The sequence below is a fragment of the Acinonyx jubatus genome, chromosome A1, assembly GCF_027475565.1.
Source record: "Acinonyx jubatus isolate Ajub_Pintada_27869175 chromosome A1, VMU_Ajub_asm_v1.0, whole genome shotgun sequence".
NCBI lineage: Eukaryota > Metazoa > Chordata > Mammalia > Carnivora > Felidae > Acinonyx > Acinonyx jubatus.
Window position 1 is genome coordinate 184,972,396 of NC_069380.1, and position 24,203 is coordinate 184,996,598.

The window sequence follows — 24,203 nt, forward strand, 5'->3', positions numbered from 1 at the left end:
CTCTTCAAAACTTTAGACACACACAAGGCAATAGCCCAGGACTGACTCCCTGAGGTAAGAAATTGGTTCTGCTGCCATAGAGGCAGAAATAAAAACAGCAGGGTAAGCAATAGCATGATTCCATACCTCTACTCCAGTAGTTTGCTAACAGAAGAGGTTAAAGGGTGGATTTGTTTGCCATGGGGAAGATAAAAATTATGTCCTGTTATGCTATCATGAAAAAAAAGTAATCATTACAAAAATAATGGCTACTTATAGTGAGAAAATTGTTAATATTAACAAATTTCATTGCCAAATAATTAAGGGAAGAAAATTCTCCCAATCCCATAGTCTCTATGGTATCTAATATAAATTTAATTACATATTATTATGAGAACATACTGGAAAAAGAGGTGTGGCCAGGAGGAGAATAAAGACAATGCAGTCCACAAACCAGTCCACCAGGCTGAATCCAGCCCACTACATGTTTTTGCAGGGATACTAAGAATGATTTTTATGTTTTTAAATGTGAAACGTGTAAAAGACTCCTCTCAGCAAGAACAGTTGTTCAATTTTGCTTCTTGGCCACAGAGCTTAAAATATTTACTATCCAGCCCCTTACAGAAAAAGTTTGCTAAACTCTATTCTGAAAGATAAAGCTCTGGGAAAAGCCAGGTTTGTAAGGAAAGCCTCAATTGTATAGAGCTGTGCTGTCCAAAATGGTTGACACCCAGCTCTGCATAGGTATGGAAATTTAAAATTAAACACAATTCACCAGCTGCATTTCAATGGTCACATGGGGCTAGTGGTTTCCCTCTTTGACTGTAAAGATATAGCACATTTCCATTATCACAGAAAAAGCTATTTGACAGTGCTGGAAGCTATGTGTATACGTGTATTTCCATGCCCTAACCTCCAATTTTCTGAAACAACTTAGTTCATTAAATGGGAACTCAGTGTGATTAAATGTTCCTCAACCAAAAAAACCCAGTCGATCCTATTTTCCTATATTCAGAAACAAAACTGAATACCATCCCTGTCCCTGGACACTATTGACAATCTTTGATGATTTTGCTGTCCAGACATTCTAGCAGTCTTAATATGGTCAGTATTTTAAGTTATACTGAGTTAGGAAAGTTATCAGAAAGATCTTAGTGCCAATGCTCCTGGACCTTTTCCCTAGCTGTATTACCCTTGCTAAATCTCTACTTTGCTCAAATTCTCCATTTACTCATTAGTAAAGTCCACTGTAACATTTGTGAAGGCCTGTTTTGTAAACTGTAAAGCACTGCTCAAGTCTCAGTCACTACTGTATTCCCAATACCTAATGTGCCTAGAAAAAAAGACACAATAAACATTTGTTGAATAATAGAGCTTCTTGTCAAAAAAGAAAAAACCTCTCTCAGGCCAAATAGCAATGACTTTTCCTATAGGACTAATCAGAGCATTGTAAAAGGATTCGATTATATACAAATGGGGACACGTTAGAGCCACTCATGTAACACCCTTTTCATTGTCATGCAGCAATTAGACCAGCAATAAAGATACCTTATGACCTCTCTTCTTTCAGGTGATGGAGCAAACGATGTAAGCATGATTCATGCTGCCGACATTGGAATTGGAATATCTGGACAGGAAGGCCTGCAGGTATTGTTCCCCTCCATTCTTCTCCTTTCTACCCTAACTCTCCTTATTGGAGAGTTATGGAATTCCCCCACAGTGTTGGAGGAATCTCTCCCCAAGAGCTTTGCAGAATTATCATCTTAGAGTTGGGGGGTGGGGGGGCTTCCTTCTTACGTAACTTACTTCCTCTTACATAACCTCCATCACTATACCCCTGCTGCCCAGTCCCTCTGGTACAGAGAAAAATAGAAGGATGTTTGGCTTTTTATAGACAGCTGGCAATACCTGTATTCTAAAGCCAAAGAGTGCCTAGCCATTCAGGTAGGGCTAAGCCTTCCTCTGACTCCATATTTCCTCCCTGTAGCCTATACCCACATCCAAGGGTATAGTGCCCTCCATGAGCAGTGACAGATATAAGAACATTTGAAAACACATTTCAATTGCCATTTTAGTCTTGATGGCTAGATTGACCTATAAATTGTTAGGTACACTTTAATAGACATACCTAAGTCAAAATTCAGCTTGGGACAAGCATATAACTTGAGCTACTAATGTCTCCCATTAAAACAAACCCCACCTTATCATTCTGAACTATTAACAATCATATTCTCACCTCTGGTGCATACAATAGGTATTGCCTAAGTTTGTTGATAAGGATGAAAGAACACAGTTACCTTTTGAGTATCTACCATATGCCAGCACTCTACTAGGCACCTCACTTGATATTGCAATTAACATGAACAATCACAACCCCATGTGTTAGGAATTATTACTCCATTTGTTTTTTCAAATGAAACTTTGTCTGGGAGAGATTAAACAGTCTGACCAAGACTCACACCAGGATTTATAACCAGGCATATTTCAATTTTATACTCTTAAAAGAGTACTAAGAGCTATGTCTTGTTCTAAGCAATCCTAAAGGCAGAAGACATATTTCAGCTCCATGTAAAGGAAGAACTATCCAACCATCAGCTCCATCTAAGAATGGATCAAATGGTCTGCCACAGGAGGTGACCAAGGGAGTTGAGAGGTTTGAGAATTACTTGCACAGAAGCCCCTACTCTCTGGTTAGCCATCGTATCTCTAGCATGGTGCCAACACATTTTAGGCCATAGTTACTGTTTATTGGATAAACAGAAGGAGACGAAGGGCCAGACTAGACCAGTGGTCCCTTATGAGCTGCCTTTCTTGGATTCTAGTAAGGTTTGGCTTTTCCAGAAGAGAGGATGGGGTGAACCACCCAAGGGTGCCACATAATTACAAAGGGTCTTTTCGGCCCTACCAGCTGTGGACCTAGGAAAAAACATGGCCCTTGAGGGAGTCTCTGGTTCACTGGCAGCTGTGGATAGAGGCTGATGTCTCTGTTCTGCCCTCTCAGGCTGTCATGTCCAGTGACTTTGCCATCTCCCGCTTCAGACACCTCAAGAAGCTGCTGCTTGTGCACGGCCACTGGTGTTACTCACGCCTAGCCAGGATGGTGGTGTACTACTTCTACAAGAATGTGGTGAGTAGCCCTATAGCAACCTCCCACCCAGGCCTTGGGAGGCCCAGCCAGGGACCCAGCTCCCACCACAGTGGTAGACAAACCTTTTCAGCATAAGGGAGTAAGTCAGGATGGCCTGGATTTTGAATCCTGAGTCTGTCTCCTACTAGCTCTGTGAACTTGAGCAATGTAATTCATTTCTCTGAGCCTCAATTTCTTCTTTGGTAAAATGGGCTAAGACTATTGTGTGAAGTTATTGTAAGCATTAGCAATACTATATGGAAAGCACCTGGCACACAGAAGGCAGTATGAGTGGTTACAAGCACAGACTCTTGCGTCAATCTTATTTGGTTCAAATCTATGCTCTTACATTTGATAATGGCCTTACACCTTAGTTTCACCAGCTGTAAAGTGGGGATGATAAGAGTACCTTTCTTGTATATTTGCTACAAGGATTAAATGGGAGCTTGTATATAAAGTGATTGGCACATAGTAATCACCTTATAAAGTTAGCCATTATTTTTTATTATTGTTCCTATTGTCATTACTCTTAGATGGGCTCCATAAATGAGATTTATTTTCTGACTGCAAGGAAGAAAGAACTCAAATAACTAGCCTGACATGTATCTGAGATTTTTCTCTCCCTATAGAGCCACCCCAATGCAAGAGCTATAGCCTATCCCTTGGGAGAGTACAGGTTAAGACCAGTCTCCTGGCTTCCACCTGAGACTCTATGTATCACTTCAACTTTGCCAGCCTTCCCAGCAAAGAATTCACAGAGGTCAGGATATTTAAATAAAATATCTATTAGCAAAAATGTTTTAAAGGGGGAGATCATCTGGATTTTAGTTTTGCCTAACTGTAGCATGGTGTGTGAACTTGGAAGAGTCACTTAACCACTCTGAGCCTTGGTTTCCTCATCAGTAATATGGAGACACTATGACTCCCTCTTCCCTAGAAGTATTATTTAAGAGGCTTTAGAGTCAGAGCTCAGGAAAGTATGTAACACTATAAAATACAATCCTAGGAAGATACCATTGTTTCTCCTGAAAAATAGTTCATTTCTGTCTTATCGATAAGGGCCCAAAGCAGGCACACACCAACTGAGGCATTAAAACTGTCAGCAGCTCTTGTTTGAAAAGTGGGGAGGTGGGGAGGGACAGGGGAACTGAGTTTTCATTACCTAGTTCAAGGACCTTTGAATAATCCCCAGGAGTCTGCAAATGGAATCCAATTCCTGTTTGCATAAGGAAAAAGGGAGGATTAAGAGCAGGGTGGTAGAAGAAAAATGCATTAGCCAAGTAGCAGCTACGAAATTGCATTGTGTCCCCTATTCCACTCTCCCAGTCCTGATTTAGGCATGTCACAGTTGCCCTTGCTCAAGAGTGAGCATTTTTGTGCAAAGTTCAATGTGTATGTAAATAAACAGCATGACAAAAAATAATGTAAATTCGATAAACTGGATGGTAATATTCAGCAAGTCTATGCAAACAAGTCACTCTATTTAACTTGAAACTCACTCTGAGCATGAAAGGCTGTTTACTTAGAATTCAAAATGCCCATTTAATTTTTTTTCTTGCCTCCAAAGGAGCCGTTCTTTTGAATAAGCACAACCTCTTCTCTGCATTAAATTTGTGAAATAGAAAAGGAAACGTTTCCAGCCAGCCATGCTTTCAAAGCTTAAATGGTATTTATTTCCAGCCCGATGCCATGCTCGAAATTGTGATACTGATGCGCATTATCTCCCCATTGCAATTAGAGGGTGGAGAACTATGACTTCCACATCCAAAACCAATTTCAGAGGGGATTAAAACCCTGCATGCTCTGAAATTTGAACAATGAATTAATTACTGCACTGTAGCTACTTGGGAGGAAAACGCAGGCCCCAGTCTCCGTGAGGCTGTCACCAGGTTCAGTGGGTGCCCTCAGAGGTGCAAAGATTCCAACCAGAGGAAGTGGAAGCAAACAAGGTCCTAACAGGACCTGCGGAGGAAGGAAACACTTCAGTGTTAAACTCCAGGGTGAGTATTGGGACAATAGAACAGCAAAGATTTATTTCATTTATTCAAATCATCATTGAACAGCTGTGTCTGGAACCTTATCAGACACTGGGTATAGAGAATTAGACAGATGTGGTCCCTGCCTCATGAGGCTGACAGTCTAAATCAGGGCTCAGTAAGCTTATTCTGCAAAGAGCCAGATAATATTTTTAGTTTTGTGGGCCATATAGCCCATTGTACCTACTCAACTCTGCTGCGGCCACATGAAAGCAGCTATAAGACAGCATGCAAATGAATCCATGTGGCTGTGTCCCAATTAAACCTTATTTATGGCTTGATTCAGCCTCCAGGAAGTAGTTTGTCATCTCCTCGTCTTAATAAATCTTGCTTCTCAAAATGTGGCTCCTGGACCAGCACATTTGCATCACCTGGATGCTTATTAGAAATGCAGATCCTCAGACTGCATCCCAGGCCTCCTACCTCAGAATCAGCACTTTTTTAGTAAGAGTCCTGGATGATTTGTATGAACCTTAAAGATTGAGAAGCGCTGGTATAGGGGAAGGAGATTAAAGTTTTACAAACATTTTCTTAGGCACATCTCCCTCAAAGAAGTTCAGGGTGCTATGGACATATCACCAGGAGATTCTTGACCAAATAAATTAGACAATAACATTTAAGCTATGACCTAAAAGAAGAATTTGCCAGTTTCCCTGCCAAGAAAAAGAGGCTTAACAACCTGAGTCTTTACAATTTTATGTCATATGCTATATCTAATTCCAAACAAGATGTACGTGACTTACAGTAAGAACGCAAAGCAATAGGGAAGTTACAAGAGAAATTTATAAAAGTACAGACCAGAACCATAGAAAGAGAAGAGGTAGTTTGCACCAGGAACTTCAGATAAGATGCTAAGTATTAAATGTTTGGTTAAAACAAGCAGACCAGTTCTTCATGAGGAATACCCTCTCTTTGCTTTAAATGCAGAGATCAATTATTCAAGGAAATCCTTAGAAAAAGGTCACACAAAAACCTTCAGGAAACTGTCTTCAGTGGCATTTTTGTAGGAAATGAAAATTAACCTCCATATGGCCACTCTTTTTCTCTAACAACCCTTAATAAAAATTAATATTAAATTATAATTCAGTAAGAGTATTTCTATGGAAAAATGAGCAAGTGATATCCAAGCAGTGTTTTGTTGCTTTGACTAGGGCTTAAAGCCCTTTAATACTGCAGTGTGTGTAGTGTAAGAGAAGTTCAGTAAATGCTAGTCCTCCAACACCCAGGTCACCAACGTTCCCCATGCCACCCTTGATTCCTGTAGTTTTTTTGGTACTTAGTACAACTTGGTACTGTTTGGCATAGCATTATTAACATTAACATCCACCGTCATCTACAGGGAACCTACCACATACCAGACACTGTGCTAAGAACTTTATGTATGTATGTAACTATGAGAGATAAGTGTAATATAGGGGTTAAGAGAGTATGTGCTAGAACAAGACTGGGTTCAAATCCCAGCCCCACTCTGCTACTCAGCAGCAATATGGCCTCAGTAATTTACTTAAGCTCTGTGTCTCAGTGTTTTCATCTGTAAAAGGGAGATACTACCTAATTCACAGGGTTACTGTGTGCATAAATGAGCTTACATGTGTGAGGTACATAATAAATGCTTCATTTGTCCAGATTAAACTAGATGATGATGATGGCAGCAGGTGCTAACAACCCTGTGAGGTGGGGACAGTTATCTCTCTATAGATCTGGTTGCTGAGAGCCAGAGGGGTTACCCAGGTCACATAACTAAGTACATCACAGAATCGGGATTGGATCTAGTTCTACTGTACTCCAAATTCCCCAGACTGAATGCCCTCACTACCATGGCACTCAGTGCCTCCTAGAGGTCTAAGAAGCCTGTTCTCCAGTGGTTGCCAAACTCTTTGAAGGCAGAGATCACTCTGAACCATGTTGTGTGTTGTCCACTGTCCAAGCATCTCTAGCACTGTGTCTCAACATAAATTGTTCAAGAAATATCATATGATGAGATCATCACACTTGGACACAGAGCTTCAAACAGCCTCTGACACCAGCCAGGTTACTGCTCTCTTCCTCCCTTGGCTTTAGCCTACGTCTGAGGCTTGGGTGAAAACTGGGTCAAGCATCACAGCATCCACCAGATAAGATTGCACAAATTAAAAGCTGGAATTTGGAGAGATGAAGTTGATGGAGAGGAAAGACTGAGGCTTAGAGTCATAAGGACCAAATCTACATTGCAACTATCAGAGCATGGCCTATAACTGGCAAACGTCCTCCCTTGGCATCCCTGGAAGAAACTGCCAATCACAGCATTCTGTGTTCAGTACTTTCCCCACTTCTAGCACTTTAAAATGGATCCTACTGGCCTCTCATAGTGTAGAATCAAGGATTCTGGACATTAGTGCTGGAGACTAAACTGTGATCTCTGATCTTGAATTCACTTTAACAAGTGCATCCACTTCTCACATCAAGTTCATGAGGATGGATTCTGCATCCAGAACCTCTGGATTTGAACTCCAATTTTGTTACTTACTAGCTCTATACCCCCAGCCCAATGACTTGACCCCTCTCTGAGGCTCAGTTTCCTAAATTGTAAAATGAGAGTAGTAATCACTACCTCAAAGGGCTGCTAGGTAGATTTAATGGGTCAGAACATAGCTTAGCATATAGTATGTGCTTTATGTGTCTTTGTTGCTATTGTTATTTGCTGTTGTTGCTATTATTGGCCTCATCTGAAAGATGGTGTCCCTTCCAGCTCTGGTATCCTAGGGTACTACAGCCTCAAGTCACAGTTCCAGCCCCAAGTGGCCAAGGGCATTTGGTGTGGTCACTTAGCTCATCTGAGCCACTTGACCTACCCATGTGTAAGAGAGAGAAGAGTTATTATTTTTCCCATTTAGCTGAGGAGGGAGAAGCAAGACAAGATTCTCAAAGGGGAAAGAAAGTCAAAGCTTCATAACAGCTGCTGAATGATAGTATCAAGGGAACTTCAGCACTTCAGTTCTTCTTAAACCCACCATGTCCAGTGCACAAGTGGTTGCTGTCGATCTGGAGTCTCAAAGTCTTCCCATAGTGCATTTCAAACCTACCTGTGGCTCAGTAAACAGAGACTGAGCCTTCTCCCTTCTTTGGACAGAAAGATGCAAGATCCAGGAAATCTCAGGGCATCAGGATCTCTTTCAGAGCCAGAAAACTTCCCACTGGTCACCAGAAAAGTCAAAGGATGGAGCTCTTTGGCTAGAAGCCTCTCAGTCAGCATTGTTATTGTAGAATCCAATAGGAGATTGAGAAGGTTTAGGAATGGTCAAAGAGGAAGGCTTGAAACTCAGATGCTGGTTGTGTGATTTTCTGGCTCTGAACTTAGGCAGGAAGTAACTGAGTATCTTAGAGCCTTAGGTTCCTTATCTGTAGAGTGGGGCTAATAATATTATCATTGAGATATAACACTAATATAATATGTACTATCTTTAGCAATAATCTTTCAACACGGGACAAATTATAAGGTCTATTGCACATCTAATATACTATATACTAATATGCTATAATATATATCACACATCTGGCACAAATAGAAGCTCCAGTATAATCATTGGTGTCACTAATAATATTAACATGCCCATATTATTACATCCTTTTCAAAATAACACTAGCCTGGCAGTTAGGTTATGGGCATTATAGTTTGTACACAAACCTAAGGAACAATTTCTTACTATACTTTTTACCCTGTGTGCCTCAGCCACACAGGACATTCTGGTCCCAGCACTGGGAGCAGCAGCTTAAGTGATGACTTTGGTCAAGTCACCAAGCCACATCGCAGAGGGGTAAACAATACTAGTGATCCCAGCCCATCTCAGGTGGGCAGTCTTTTTTTTTTAATTAAAAAAAATGTTTTTATTTAAATCCAAGTTAGTTAACATATAGTATAATAATGATTTTAAGAATAGAATTTAGTGATTCATCACTTACATATAATACCCAGTGCTCATCCCAACAAGTATCCTCCTTAATGCCCATTGCCCACTTAGCCCATCCCCCACCCAACACTCCACTAGCAACTCTGTTCTCTGTATTTAACAGTCTCTTATAGTTTGTCTCTCTTTCTCTGTTTTTATCTTATTTTTGCTTCCTTTCCCCTATGTTCATCTGTCTTGTTTTTTAAATTCCACATAGGAGTGAAATCATATGGTATTAGTCTTTCTCTGACTTATTTCAATTAGTGTGTGTTCTAGTTCCATCTGTGTTGTTGCAAACAGAAAGGTTTTCTTTTTGATAGTCAATATTCCATTTTATGTATATGTGTGTGTGTGTGTGTGTACATATACATATGTACATACGTATATACACATAACATCTTCTTTTTCCATTCATAAGTTGATGACATTTTGGGCTCTTTCCATACTTTGGCTATTGTCAATAGTGCTGCTATAAACATTGGGGTGCATTGCCCCTTTCAATCAGCATTTTTGTGTCCTTTGGACAAATACCTAGTAGAACAATTGCTGGATCACAGGATAGTTCTATTTTTAATTTTTTGTTTTCCAGAGTGGCTGCACCAGTTTGCATTCTCAGGTGGGCAGTCCTAAGTGGAAAACAGCTTCAGAAACCATAAAGCAACAGTTAAGGAGAAGATACTCTTCCTCACCTGTCTGAGTTGCATCACCATTAGGAATATATTGTGAGGAAAATCTCATGAAGTTATCTTCCCACCAGGCTTTCTGCCCAGGATCTGGTCTTTCTATCATCCCTTCCCTGGGACACCCCCTTCTCTTCCCACACTACTAATTGTAACTACTGCCTTTTGATATCCTGTGCCATAGTCTAAGATGCTACTATTCCCATCTGAAAGATGGCAAAATGATGTTCAGAAAGGTTAAGTGATTTGCTCAAGCTCACACAGCTAGTAAATAACAGATGTAATCATTCCAAACCAGCCTTTTCTGCCTCCATAACCTGTGCTCTTAACCACCCCATTACACTTACCTTAACAAGTTGGTGCAATTCCCATCAGGTCCTGAAGAGCAGTAATAGTAATAGTAGTAGCAGCAGCAGCTCTATGGATTAGTTATCTCTGATGCTTACACAACTCTGCATGTCACAAATGAGAAAACGGAAGCTCCAAGTCAGCATAGTGACTTGCCAGAGGCTTCTAAGCAGCAGTTGTTGACTACTGCCCATGGGTCCTCACTCACAAGGCCACTCTTTCTGCCTACAGTGTTATGTCAACCTGCTCTTCTGGTACCAGTTTTTCTGTGGTTTCTCTGGCTCCACCATGATCGATTATTGGCAGATGATATTCTTTAATCTCTTCTTCACCTCCTTGCCTCCTCTCATCTTTGGAGTCCTCGATAAAGACATCTCTGCAGAAACACTCCTGGCATTGCCAGAACTGTACAAGAGTGGCCAAAACTCTGAGGTAAGCTGGAGGAGCCTCAACTCCTCCCTGTCTCTGAATCCTCCCTGCAGGTGTCAAAGAAAGAGCACTGGCCTGGGGTTAGGGGCCCTACACTCTGGTCACTACCCTGCCTCTTACCTCCTTTGTGACCCAGTAGCTCCACTCCCTGTTCCTGGTCTGTTTCGCATTTGCTGTTGAGGGCGATGGACCAGACCAGTGGGTATTTTTCTTTTTTAGTTATTTGTTAATTAAGTAACATGGGACTGCCCTAGTTGAATGCGGAGAGGACATGCAGAGAGATCCCATTGCCCTCAACTGGGCCCTTTCTCCAGGCCTTTGACAGAACCCCCAAGGCTTGGTTTGGGAACCCCTGGGATTAAAAGCTAGTTTGCTCATCACTGGGTGATAAATAAGGGCTTCTACTCATGTTGGGGAATACAAAGCTTAGAACACAAGATTATACATGGTCTAGAATTTGCTGGTAGCCAGTAGACTAAAGAAGGCCTGGGAAACCATCAGGATGGTTTCCTGGAAGACAGAGGTCACACTGAAACCCTTAGTGATTTGGAGAAGCCAGACCATGGGCAGTGAAGCACAAAATGAGAACACTGGTCTCTGAAGCCACTGAGCCCTGTCTCTTGGGAATCTGTGATCCTGGGCTGTGATGGAGAGCTCCCTTTCAGATGCTATATAGAAACCTTAGAATCTCTAAACTTGCCCATTGTGTATTAGCACTAGCGTGGTGCTAATGAATGACAGTTATTGATAACTGAGCACTTACTAGGTACTACAGCACAACCACATTTAGATTTCTTGAAACCCAAGGAGATAGTTGGTGTTTTCATCCTTTTTTATGGAAGAAGAAGCAATTATCAAAACAGTTTAGTGACTTTCACAAGATCATAAGGTTCGGGCAGAGCTGGGACTTGAACTAAGGTCTGTCACCCCCAGGTCTGTGTTCTTAATGGTCCCATTCTATTGCCTCTAAGATAAAAAGCATTCTAAATACCCTATTGTTTGCCCCAGATAGCACAAGAACATTCCTTACAAAGGCTTGCTTTAATGGTGGTTGATGTGTTCTTTCCTGGCAGTGCTATAACTCTATGACTTTCTGGATTTGCATAGTGGATGCGTTCTATCAGAGCCTTGTCTGTTTCTTCATTCCTTACCTGGTAAGTCGTATAGTCCCTTTCTAATCATACAAATCACAGAGTGGATCGCAACTGGTACTGTAAACATGAATCCTAGACTAGTAGTGTCTTTCTGGATGATGCAGCACAGAGGATCCAAACAGGTGGTCTGCAGACTATATCCAACTCAGGGTATTTGACAAATTAGAATTTTTTCCAAAACATCTTAATTTCTGTCACCTTTTAAAAAACTGGAAACTGTCATTACACTGGGTCATTTTTGCCACGTGGCAAAAATCCAGAATTGATTCACAGCCCTGCTTAGATGGGGTGCACGTTCTTCGGTTTGCCATAGTCCCTACCACTCCATTTTGTCTTATACCTAGCTCTCTTCACTCATTTACTATTTCTTACTTGAATATTTAAGGTATTTGAATTTACAACCCTTGATTTATATTTAGGTTTCTGCTTTCAAGGACAAGGCAGCACACATTCAGGAAATAAGTTCTGATAATAAAGGATACTACATTATCTGAAATAAAAGCAAGAATACAGATAGCAAGGGATACCAGCCCCATCTCAATTTGGTTCCCAGTTTGAAGACTGGGAACAAAGATAGCAGAATATAATCCGTATTTCTCCTGGACAGGGAAAACAGAATATGGGTCAAGTGCTAAACTGTGGTGTCTACCCTGCCTCACATCCTTTTGCAGTCAGCAACAAGATGGGTTGAGTGATTTTGTGCTTCATTTGAATTTCCCTAGCTTACAATACCTTCCTTCTCTAGGACTCTGCTTACCTTTCCTACTTCATTTTTCCCCTACTATGTGCTCAACAAACGGACCATCTGGGACCTTTTTGAACTTTTCAGCATCAAGTTCTCACTTTTCCCTGGTCTGCCTTTCCTCTCTTTTCAAGAGATCAACTCCTCTGATTATGATATATATTCTCTTCTGTACCCCCTGGGGTACTTTGTATACTTGGTACCATTGTATCATTTGCTACCTTAAATTGTACTACATTTTCCCTGCCTAGTAGACTATAGACTCCTTGAAGGTACACAGAAGCATCTTCAGCAGTTGGCATTGTGCCTGCTGGTTGCTCAATAAATTTCTTGTTCACCCATTCTGCAATGTTCTGGAATACCCATCATGGCTTCTGCTACAAATATGTTTCCAAAGAATTTAACCATATTAACTCACTCCTCATCTTGTCTGTTCCTTGGGTCAGTTCCCCAGGGATGGCAGCTGAGTATCTTCCCATTCCTTCCCCTCCCATGATACCTGCCTTCACTGATGCTTTATCATCACTGTGTCAAAACCAAGGCCTTGAATCCAAGGATACATCTGACAATGCCTGTTTTTTCCTCCTCTGCAGACCTACAAAGACTCTGATATTGATGTCTTTACCTTTGGGACACCCATCAACACCATCTCCCTTGCCACAATTCTCTTGCACCAGGCAATGGAAATGAAGACCTGGGTAAGCACCCAAGAGCCCCTTTGACCTGAAAATTTTCATTCATTTTACTCTGTATCATTGATCCAATCAAAAACTAACTGCTGAACTCCTACCCTGTGTCCCATTTGTACAGGAATGAGGGAGGTATAAAAGATAAAGTCCCCATCCTCAACTTGCTTATTATCTATCCAGAATGATAAAACTAAGACCTATAAAACAATGAGACAATTTTTTGCAAAAATAGAATTTATTTTCCAAATTTTTATATAAATTCTAGTTAGTTAACATACAGTGTAATGTTGGTTTCAGGAGTAGAATTTAGTGATTCATCACTTACATATAATACCCAGTACTCATTTACAACAAGTGCACTCCTTAATGCCCATCACCCATTTAACACATCCTCTGACCGACCTCCCTCCATCAATCCTCGGTTTGTTCTCTATAGTTGAGACTTCGTTATGGTTTGCTTCCCTTTTTTTTTCCCCTTCCCATATGTTCATCTGCTTTGTTTCCTAAATTCCACATATGAGTGAAATCATATAATATCTGTCTTTTTCTTACCGACTTATTTCACTTAGCATAATACACTCTAGCTCCATCCATGTTATTGCAAATGGCAAGATTTTATTCTTTTTATGGCTGAGTAATATTCCATTGTGTGTATGTATATATACACCACATCTTTATCCACCCATCAGTAAATGGATGCTTGGGTTCTTTACATAGTTTGGCTATTGTTGATAATGCTGCTAGAAACATTAGGGTGCATGTACCCCTTCAAATCTGTATTTTTGATTTAAAAAATCAAGGATGTTTCAGAGATGAGGAAAATGGTAGCCTGACTATACTTGAGGCTGTGTTAGGGAGGTCTATTCTTTCCATTTAATTTCAGGGCAAGCACATCACAAGCATGTCTAAATATCACATTTCAGTATCTAAAAATGGCAATGCCAGCTTTCTTATTAAATTCTTCTAAACAATGGTAATAACAACAAAGAGCTTAAAATTATTTATCAGGTACCTATTTATATGATTTTTAGTGTATTATCTCATTTAACCTCCTAGAGACCTTTGTTGGTGGGGGGGGAGGGGGGTCAGTGTCAGTCTTACTGAGGTATAACTGACTTATATAGCACTGTATAAGTTTAAGGTGTACAGGATAATCACTTGACATACATATATTGTGATATAATGGATTTTAACTAAACCAGATCAGCCCCTGACATGATGTGCAGTAGCTAGTAAGAGCCACCCAAGGAAACTTCAGATCACAGACCCCCTCTGTTCCAATTCATGCCAAAGATGAATAGAATAAAGTGATAAACCCAAAAAATGTATAGCAGAGCCAAGTACAGGATAAATTTCCTCAAGAAGCACCAGCATGAGGAGAGACTGAAAAACAGTGGGACAGGGGAGGAAGAGGTACTGGGCTGGCCCAAACTGAAGGCTTTCTGGAATCCAGGACAGGAAACTGTGGCAGAGGAGAGTCTTGTTCCTATGGGTTAAGAAAGACTGGAGCCCTGTTTACTGCTAGGTCCAGGGTCTGGGCTGAAATTCCCCACTCAAGAAAGCAAGCTGAAGAAAAGTTGACATGCTATTTGGAATTCCAGTTTTATCAGAAGCCATGAGGAAGATGGTTAAGAATCAAAGAGACAACTTTAATCCTGGGAACTGAAGCAAGCTAGGGAAACATTTAGAACTCTTCAAAATGAAAATTTTGTCATTGAAATTAAAAATTCAATTCATGGGATCCACTCTAGATCAGACACTGGCAAGGAGTAAACTACCAAATTGGAAGATATTACTAGGAACTCATCTGGAATGCCACACAAATATGAAAAAAGTAATTCAAAGGAATAATGGCTAGAAGAAGAATGGTAGAGAAGCAATATCTGAAAAGATAATCATTGAAAAAGAAAATTAATATAAATCTGGATATATCATAGCGAAACTATACAATGTACAAGAGACGATCTTAAAGTCTACCAAAGACTATGGACAACTTACTTGAAAAGGAATAGCAGTTAAACTGACAAACAATAGAAGCTAGAAAACAGTGGAGTAATCATCTTCAAAGACCTGAGGGGAAATAAAGAGTTGCACATCACATAAGACCAGGGCAAAATAAATGACATTTTCAGATACTGAAACAAAAGTAGAAACATACTTCTGCAAGAACATGAAAGCTAAAACTGTAAGAAACAACATAACGGTAAGAAAGAGCTATTCAATAGACAATTTATGCTACAGCCTTTGTCATTGATGGGAGGAAGATAGAATAGGCATTTAACTATCAATTTTTCCATAAAAGTTCCTATTTAGTGTGTCTAAAGATGTAAGGTATCTTAATACTTGAAAATGTAGCTTAAAAACTTAAGGATAACCATAAAGGAATGGAAATAAATAAGAGGAAAATAGAAAACTATCAATTCTGCAGGATGTAGGAAAGATAAAAAAAATTAAGAGCAAAGAAAAATGATTGCCCCCCAAAATAAAACACAAGATGTTCAAGAGAAACCCAAATATATCAATACCCATAATAATGTAAATAGATTTAATTCACCTTTAAAACCAAAAATTATCAGATTGGATATTTTTGTCCAGCAAAATAAGGGGAAATAGACAAATTCACAATTATACTGTGAGAACTGTGATATTTATATATAATTCTATCAGAAATGGATCAAACAAAAACAATATAGAAGCCTTGAATAAATTATCACATTTGATCTAATGTAGTTAGATATATAAAATCCTGTTCCAAATACCAAACATGTATCTTTTCAAACACAGATGATATACCAAAAATTAAAAGACCAAATTCTCACAAAGGAATTTGAAAGAATCATAAACATCAGATTTTCTGACAACACATTTAGATTAAAAATGAGCAATAAAAAGAGAGCCAAACAAACTTAACATACTTGGAAATTTCAAAATGTACTTCTAAATAATTCACAAGGTCCAGCATATATCATGATGGAAATTATTGCTAAATGCCTATAAAAGTACCATATATGCAAACTTATGGGATGCATCTAATGCTTTTATTATTTAAAAAAAAAAGAATTCAATTCAAGGAACCTAAAGAGAAAAATCAAGGAAACAATTGAAAGGATCAGTAAGACCAATAATGGAGTTCCTCAAAACCCTAATAAAAACTAATCTGTGTTACTCAGCCATAAAAAAGAATAAAATCTTGCCATTTGCAATGATATGGATGGAGCTAGAGAGTATTATGCTAAGTGAAGTAAGAAAAATACCATATGGTTTGACTCATGTGGAATTTAAGAAATAAAATAAACAAGCAAAGGCAAAAAGAGAGAGAGGCAAACCAAGAAACAAACTCTTAGCTATAGAGAACAAATAGAGGGTTACCAGAGGGGAGGTGGGTGGAGGGATGAGTTAAATAGGTGATGAGGATTAAGGATTGCACTTGTGATGAGTACAGGGTGTTATATGGAAGTGTTGAATCACTATATTGTACACCTGAAACTAATAGTACACTGTATGTGAACTAACTGGAATTTTATTTTCAAGTTTGTTTATTTATTGTGAGAGAGAGAGAGAATCCCAAGCAGGCTCCATGCTGATAGCCACCCAGGAACCCCCAAACGGGAATTTTAATTAAAACTAATCTCTGGCAAAACTGATCCAGGAGAAGACACACACACACACACAGACATACACAAAGACCACAAAAATAAGATGAAAAAGACTGATAAACATAGCTATAATCATTTAATATTTTTTGAAAATTTAAAACAAGTTGATAATTTCTTTAAAATTTACCAAAACATAACCGAGGTCAGTCAGCAAACCTGAATAAACCAGTCACCATTACAGAAATTAGCTAAAATAATCCTGATACCGAAATAAGCATAGGTCACAAGGAAAGAAAATCATAGACCATAACAAACAGAGATATAAAACTTCTAAATAAATTATTGGCAGGGTGCCTGGGTGGCTCAGTCTGTTAAGTGTCCCCCTCTTGATTTGGACCCAGGTCATGATCTCTCAGTTCTTGAGATGAAACCCTGCATTGGGCTCTGTGCTCACAGCACAGAGCCTGCTTGGAATTCTTTCTCCCTCTCTCCCTGCCCCTCCCCTGCTGGAGTTCTCTCTCTCTCTCAAAATAAATAAACATTTTAAGTGAATGGCAAATCGACTCAGCAGTGTGTTAAAGATAATAAGTCCCGACCAAGGAACTTTTATATCCTGGTAGTAGACTACAAAATATAAGCTAATGCCATCACTCTGGAGAGCAATTTGAAAATAGCTGGGGGAGTTTAAGTACTCATCTGCTATGACACAATTCCACTTATAAGTATGATGCATTCTGAAAATTACTCTTGCATGTGTATATACAGAAACATGTTCAAGAATTAATCATTCTTAATAGAAAAAAAAGAAGAAAAGAAAAAGCATAAGTGTTCATCAATAGGAAAATTGTGGCATATTCATAAAATAGAACAGGTAAAATAACTAACTAAAGCCATATCTATCAACATGGATGAAACTCCAAAAGGATAAGGTCTAGTGGAAAAAAAAGTTGAAGGATACATGTACATGATAAAGTAAAAAAGTATTCATAAACATGTAGGTATAAAATGTGTATGAGAGTGATGAGAACACTGAATTTATGTTCTAGACTAAAGAGAAAACATTTGCGGGGTATTATGGGTGCTTTAATTGTATATGTTAAACTTAATTTTTTAATAAAAATTGGAGGCAAATATGACAAAGTTAAAATTGATAAAGCTAGGTGCTGGCTATATGAGGTGTACTATCTGTATGCTTGAAGTATTTCACAATTTAATTCCATTTTTTAAAAAACTAGCCCAAGATATTTCCCAAGAAGAATTCTACTCTCTTTTAACTTTTCAAAATGCCTTGAAATGCATAAGCAGTCCTCAACCATATATCATATGGATGATGAGACTAAAGATTCTATATCCTAACTGGTCACTCAGCCCACTTTCTCACAGCACTGCATCTGGCTGCTTTCAAAGAGGGTACCTGTTCCTTTCACTCACCATTCAGCATTATTAACTCACCTAATGCATCTCTAGACTAGCTAACCCAGTGGTTAGTGGCAATTTCCAGTGCTCTTGGCAAAGGTGTCAGCTATTGGAATCATTATGAAAAAACGCATTTCTCTTTTGAAAGTACCTGAAGCAGAAGGACAGTCTCTTTGTTTTCCAAGATAGAAATCAAACATGAATTTGAATAACTGTCAGTTTCCACAGTTCCCACCAAAGCAGCTAACTGCTACCTAACAAAACTAACTAAATAACAACAACAAAAAATAGCTAACTGCTTTCTTCTTCATGAACAGGGGCTGGATTATTCAGATCATCTCTCCTACTGAAAACTAAAAATGAATAATTAAAAAAAAGCTCTTCAAAATCATAAAAAAGCTAACAGGATAGTAACAAAAACCTTTGAGAAGGGGGGATTCTAGACAAAGACCCAAATCCTGTTTCCTTGAGGGTATTTGCAACCCTGCTCAAAAAGAACTTTGTTTCTGGCACCTTGACTGAGCAAAAAGTTCAGAAATCAAACCCAGCCACCCAAGGCAAGAGTCTAATAAGAGCCCACATTAAATTAGGACCCCCCAAAGAAAGCAAACTGGTGTAGCACTCTGGAAAACAGTATGGAGGCTCCTCAAAAAATTAAAAATAGAACTACCCTACGACCCAGCAATTGCACTACTAGGCATTTATCCATGGGACACAGGTATGCTGTTTCAAACGGGCACATGCACCCCAATGTTTATAGCAGCACTATCAACAATAGCCAAAGTATGAAAAGAGCCCAAATGTCCATCGATGGATGAATGGATAAAGAAGATGTGGTACATACATATCCAAAGGAGAATTACTCGGCAATTAAAAAGAATGAAATCTTGCCATTTGCAACTACATGGATGGAACTAGAGGGTATTATGCTAAGTGAAATTAGTCAGAGAAAGACAAAAATCATATGACTTCACTCATATGAGGACTTTAAGAGACAAAACAGATGAACATAAGGGAAGGGAAACAAAAATAATATAAAAACAGGGAGGAGGACAAAACAGAGGAGACTCATAAATATGGAGAACAAACTGAGGGTTAACAGAAAGGTTGTGGGAGGGGGGATGGGCTAAATGGGTAAGGGGCACTAAGGAATCTACTCCTGAAATCATTGTTGCACTATATGCTAACTAATTTGGATGTAAATTTTTAAAAATAAAAAATTAAGTTAAAAAGAAAAAGATACAAAACAGATGAACATAAGAGAAGGGAAGCAAAAATAATATAAAAATGGGGGAGGGGAGAGACAAGAGATTCTTAAATATGGAGAACACACAGGGTTACTGGAGGGGTTGTGGGAGGGGAGATGGGCTAAATGGGTAAGGGGAATTAAGGAATCTACTCCTGACATCATCGTTGCACTATATGCTAACTAACTTGGATGTAAATTTTTAAAAAAGAGAGAAAAGAAAAAGAAAAACATCAATCAACTACTGATACCACCTGATGCTAACCAGGTGATGGATTTTCTTCCCCTGGAAGCCATGAAAAGTTATTTTCAAAGACTTTTTTTCAAAGAAGTTTTTATGATTTATTGCTTCCATCTTTTTAGAAGGCAAATAAATGTTTAATTCTTAAAAATAAATAAATTAGGACCCCAAAGCTATACCTCAGGGTAACGGTACACCCAAAAAATGGACCTACCTATTCAATCTCCCCAGCAGGTACTGTAGGAATCATTCTCATTGTGAACAGGGCTTGGAGAATCTGTAAAAAAGAACTGTCCTAGGAAAAGAACCATGGGTTGGCCTCAGACATATTTGCAGCCCAAGTTTCTAGTACTTCGTTGAGCCAAATTTTGACATATGAATTCAGTTTAAAGTGAATTCAAGACTGACAGTTGCCAAGGACATTGCAAAACAAACACATACACCCTCTCTAGAGAAAGGTATCTCATCCTATGCCTCAAACTGTTCCTAGCAACTTTAAGGGCAATGAGCATCACATAATCCAAAGTAACCAACTCTCAAAGAAAACAAAAACCAATTGGTGAGGATCAAAAAAAAACAACCATCAGGGGCACCTGGATGGCTCATTCAGTTAAGCAGCTGACTCTTGATTTCAACTTAGGTCATGATCTCAAAGTTCATGAGATAGAGCCCCACATTGGGCTCTACACAGATCGGAACCTGCTTAGGCTACTCCACTGCTTATGCACTCTCTCTCCCAAAATAAATAAATTAAAGAAAAAAAATATATTTCAGATGTTGGTATTATCAGATATATATTATAGAAAATTATGTTTACTATGTTTAAAGAAGTAAAGAATAAGCTTTAAAATATCTGCAAGGATTGGTAAACTATATAAAGCAACCTAGCAAATTTAAAAAGAAACCAAATAAAACATTTAGAAATAAAATACAGTGGCTGGCTTAACAAAAAATCAGAAAAAAATTGAAAGGGAGATTTATTGAATTTGTCAAGAGAAATTATGCAAAATATAAAACAGAAGAAAAATATGGAAAAGGTACAAAATGTATAGAGGATAGTGTGGCATCTGAAAAGGTCTACATACATTTGATCAGAGTCTAAGGAAAGGAGAGAGAAAATGAGATAGGCAGTAAGTTTAAAAGATGGTTACTAAATTTCATATATTAAAAAAATAAATAAATAAAATGTAAAACACACACAAAAAAAGATGGTTACTTAAGAATTTTGCAAAAATGAAAAACATCTATCCACAAATTCAAGTTCAACAAAACCCAAGATAAAAGAAACACATACTTACCATAAAGAAACTATAGAATACTAAAGACAAAAACCATAAAAATAGCCAGATCTTAAGACATAAAGATTTCATTCTTAGAAACAAAAGTAACAGACATCTCAGTAGCAAAAACATAAGCCAAAAGACAATGGAATGCTATTTTAAATATGCAAAGAAAAAAAGAACTGCTAAACAAGAATTCTGTTATCTGTCAAAAATATCCTTCAAGTATGAGAATGAAATAAAACATCAGAATAGATCACCAGCAGATTCCCACTAAAGGCAATTCTAAAGGAGGTACAAAGCAAAAGGAAAAAAATCTCAGATGGATGGTCCAAGATGCAAGAAGGAATGAAGTCATAAACAGTAGTCAACATGTAACTGAATTTTAATGAATATTGACAATATTCAACTATAAGGAGGCAAACCATTAGAGACGCTTAAATACAAGGAACAAACAGGATTGCTGGAGGGGAAGTGGTGTGGGGATGGGCTAAATGGGTGATGGGCATTAAGGAGGGCACTTCTTGGGATGAGCGCTGGGTGTCATATGTAACAGATGAATCACTGGGTTCTACTCCTAAAACCAGGACAACATTGTATGTTAACTAACTTGAATTTTTTTTAAAAAATCGGAAAAAAATGCAGTAGCAATAAGTCAGGAGAGAGCTTGAGAGTTAAAGTGCTCTAAAGTCCTTGTATAATTCAGGAGGAGGGAAAAGTAGTTACATATTTTAGACTGTAGTAATTTAAGATTGCTTATTATCATTTATTGAGTAATCACTGAAAGAATAGAAAGGGAGTGTATAACTTTCAAACCAGTAAAGGGAGAAAATGAAATTGTACAAAATAGTAAGTTTAAAAGAGGATAAGAATGGGGAAAGAAACACAAAACAGAAAAAGATCAGACAACAGTCTGATCAAGTCTGATTCAAGTCTGCTTTGAAAATAATAAACTGCAGCCACATGTGAAAAAAATGGGTTCATCACACCAAATAGGATTCTATTTACCTAACATTTAGAAAACAGTAGATAGGCAGTGAAACTACAAAGGATGGCTTGGAAATTATCACCAAAGTCAAGGGTGAGACAGAATCTTTCAGGGTTCTTTGGGTAGGTGTGTTCAAATTCTGGATTATAGCAACATGGGTGTTCACTTTATAATGATCCATTAAGCTGCATGGTTTTTTTTAATTTTTTATCTCCCCCCAAAAAATGTTTACAACAAAGTTAGCCAACTGCCATGACTGTACTGCCTCCCGATCTAAGCTATACTTTTAACAGTGTTTACTTCTCCTTTCCTTCCACAGACCATTATCCATGGACTTGTTCTGGCAGGCAGCTTCCTGATGTACTTTGTGGTGTCCCTTGTTTACAATGCCATCTGCATCAACTGCAACAGTCCCACCAATCCCTATTGGGTGATGGAAAGCCAGCTCTCAGACCCCACTTTCTACCTCATCTGCTTCGTCACACCAGTCACAGCTCTTCTGCCAAGGTTTGAGCACAGGGTCTGTCGTCTTCATAGAACTACCAATGCCCACTTATTAAGCCATTTTCATAATCCAAGAGTCAGGAGTTTGATTCCTGATAGGAACCTTGAGACTACAGTTTCAAAGACAGGGTACTAGGACAGAGAGACCAATAAACTAAAAAGCAAATAACACAGAGTGTGGTCCAAGGTCGGCCACAGAGTAGCAAAGTCCCCAACTGGCTTAGCCTCAGTTGTGGTATATGTAAAATGAGTAATAATTCCTGCCCTCCTGCCTTACAAATTTTGTTGTACATAAGGGATCATTTATTTACTAGCCAAGGAGTCTCATACTCAAATATCTACAGGGACAGACAAGCAACTGCAACAAACCAGGTGAAGTACAGACGTGGGGAAAAAGACCTTCTCAGCTTCACCCTATCATTGCCACCAGGAAAGATCAAGTCTTAGCATTCCAGAGCTTTAGATTTTTTTTTTTCATAAATCCAAATTTTGCATGAAATAGCCAACTTTTTAATGTTACTCAAATTTGTTTAACACACACACAGCCACAACCTGTATTAGCCAAATAAATCATTTATGTCCAGGGACTATTTCTAACATTTCTAGCCTAAAACTTCTGCATTTGCCTTATCCAGAAAAACAGCAACAATAATACCTTATATTTCCTTGAAGCTCACTCTTGCCACATGCTACCTAGCACTTCATTTTGCTTTTGCCATCACCTAGAAGTTAAACAGAGCTATGGTTCTAGTCCCACTTGCTCATGGGACAGCTAAGTCCCAAGAAAGAACATAATGTGTCCACAAGTCCACCACACATAACAGTGGGAGCTGGATTCTCCCAATTCAATGGCCAGTGTTCTATTCTGCAGCCCACACTCTAGTCAGAGCAGTCAGTGAACTTTACAATGATGTACCCCATGGGCAAGACTTAGCCCCTCTCCATTCTTAAGATCTTTCCACTCTAAACATCAAAATTCAGCCTCCCTACCATTATAAGCTATAGTAAACAGACTATCTCAACACTGCACAGAACTTTTTCTAATCCAAAATTAGAGAACTATAGCAGACCTTACTTCCTTTAATAAATGTGGCACCTTGCTTAACCTAGGTTGGTTTCCATTACCTTGTCCTAAGCCAACTCAGAGCCTTGACCTCTGATGCATAAAGGCTGAAGATACCTAGATGGCAAACATAAATACCAGTTGAGTTCTAAGTATGCTCTATGCAATGCCTCCCTCCTTGTCCCTTGCTGGTGTCTGCAGCATCAGTCCTCTCCCACCTCCCTGCTTCAAAGTTTGGATTCAACACCACCAGGCTTCCTGTGCTCCCCTGAAGGCCCATGCCTTCTCACCTTCCTGCCCTTATTCATGCAATTTCTTCTACTTGGAATATACTTCCTATTACCAAACCTCCTCATTCTCTGACATCATTTCAGGCATCAATTCCAACCCTTCTGTGACTTTGCCTACCTTCCTACCTGGAAATACATCCCCCTCTCCTATGTGTTCCCATCACCTTGGTGTAACCCTGTCACTGCCTTCAGCCATTTGTTGTCTGTCTCTGTCTGACCAATAAACTCCTGGATAGAAGGTATCCTTCTTACTATTATATAACCAGCATTTAGCACGGTTCCCATCACATATGCTGCACTCTGAGATAAATGAGCAATAGATGTTAGAAGAACAGAAAGGTGAATAAAACAGAGCCCTTGTTCTCAAGAAACCTGCAACTCAGTATATGATTCAGACACAACTGTGACCATAATACAGGTGAAAGTGACTAGTATTGGTAGAGGGCCCTGAGTGAAGAGCAGGAAGCAA

At 38.9% G+C, this 24,203-nt stretch overlaps 1 protein-coding gene across 4 annotated transcripts in view; it reads left to right on the forward strand.

Moving 5' to 3' along the window:
* ATP10B (ATPase phospholipid transporting 10B (putative)) overlaps window positions 1-24,203 on the forward strand; it is a 330,927-nt gene that overhangs the window by 300,929 nt on the left and 5,795 nt on the right. For 3 of the 4 annotated variants that reach the window (XM_053226788.1, XM_053226793.1, XM_053226801.1), the window contains 6 exons: window positions 1,550-1,626; window positions 2,981-3,106; window positions 10,328-10,528; window positions 11,599-11,679; window positions 13,015-13,119; window positions 22,197-22,384. In XM_053226788.1, the coding sequence (XP_053082763.1) occupies window positions 1,550-1,626; window positions 2,981-3,106; window positions 10,328-10,528; window positions 11,599-11,679; window positions 13,015-13,119; window positions 22,197-22,384 (778 nt within the window). Of the gene's footprint in view, window positions 1-1,549; window positions 1,627-2,980; window positions 3,107-10,327; window positions 10,529-11,598; window positions 11,680-13,014; window positions 13,120-22,196; window positions 22,385-24,203 lie in introns of those variants that run through there. The other variant, XR_008300518.1, reaches the window with a different exon arrangement.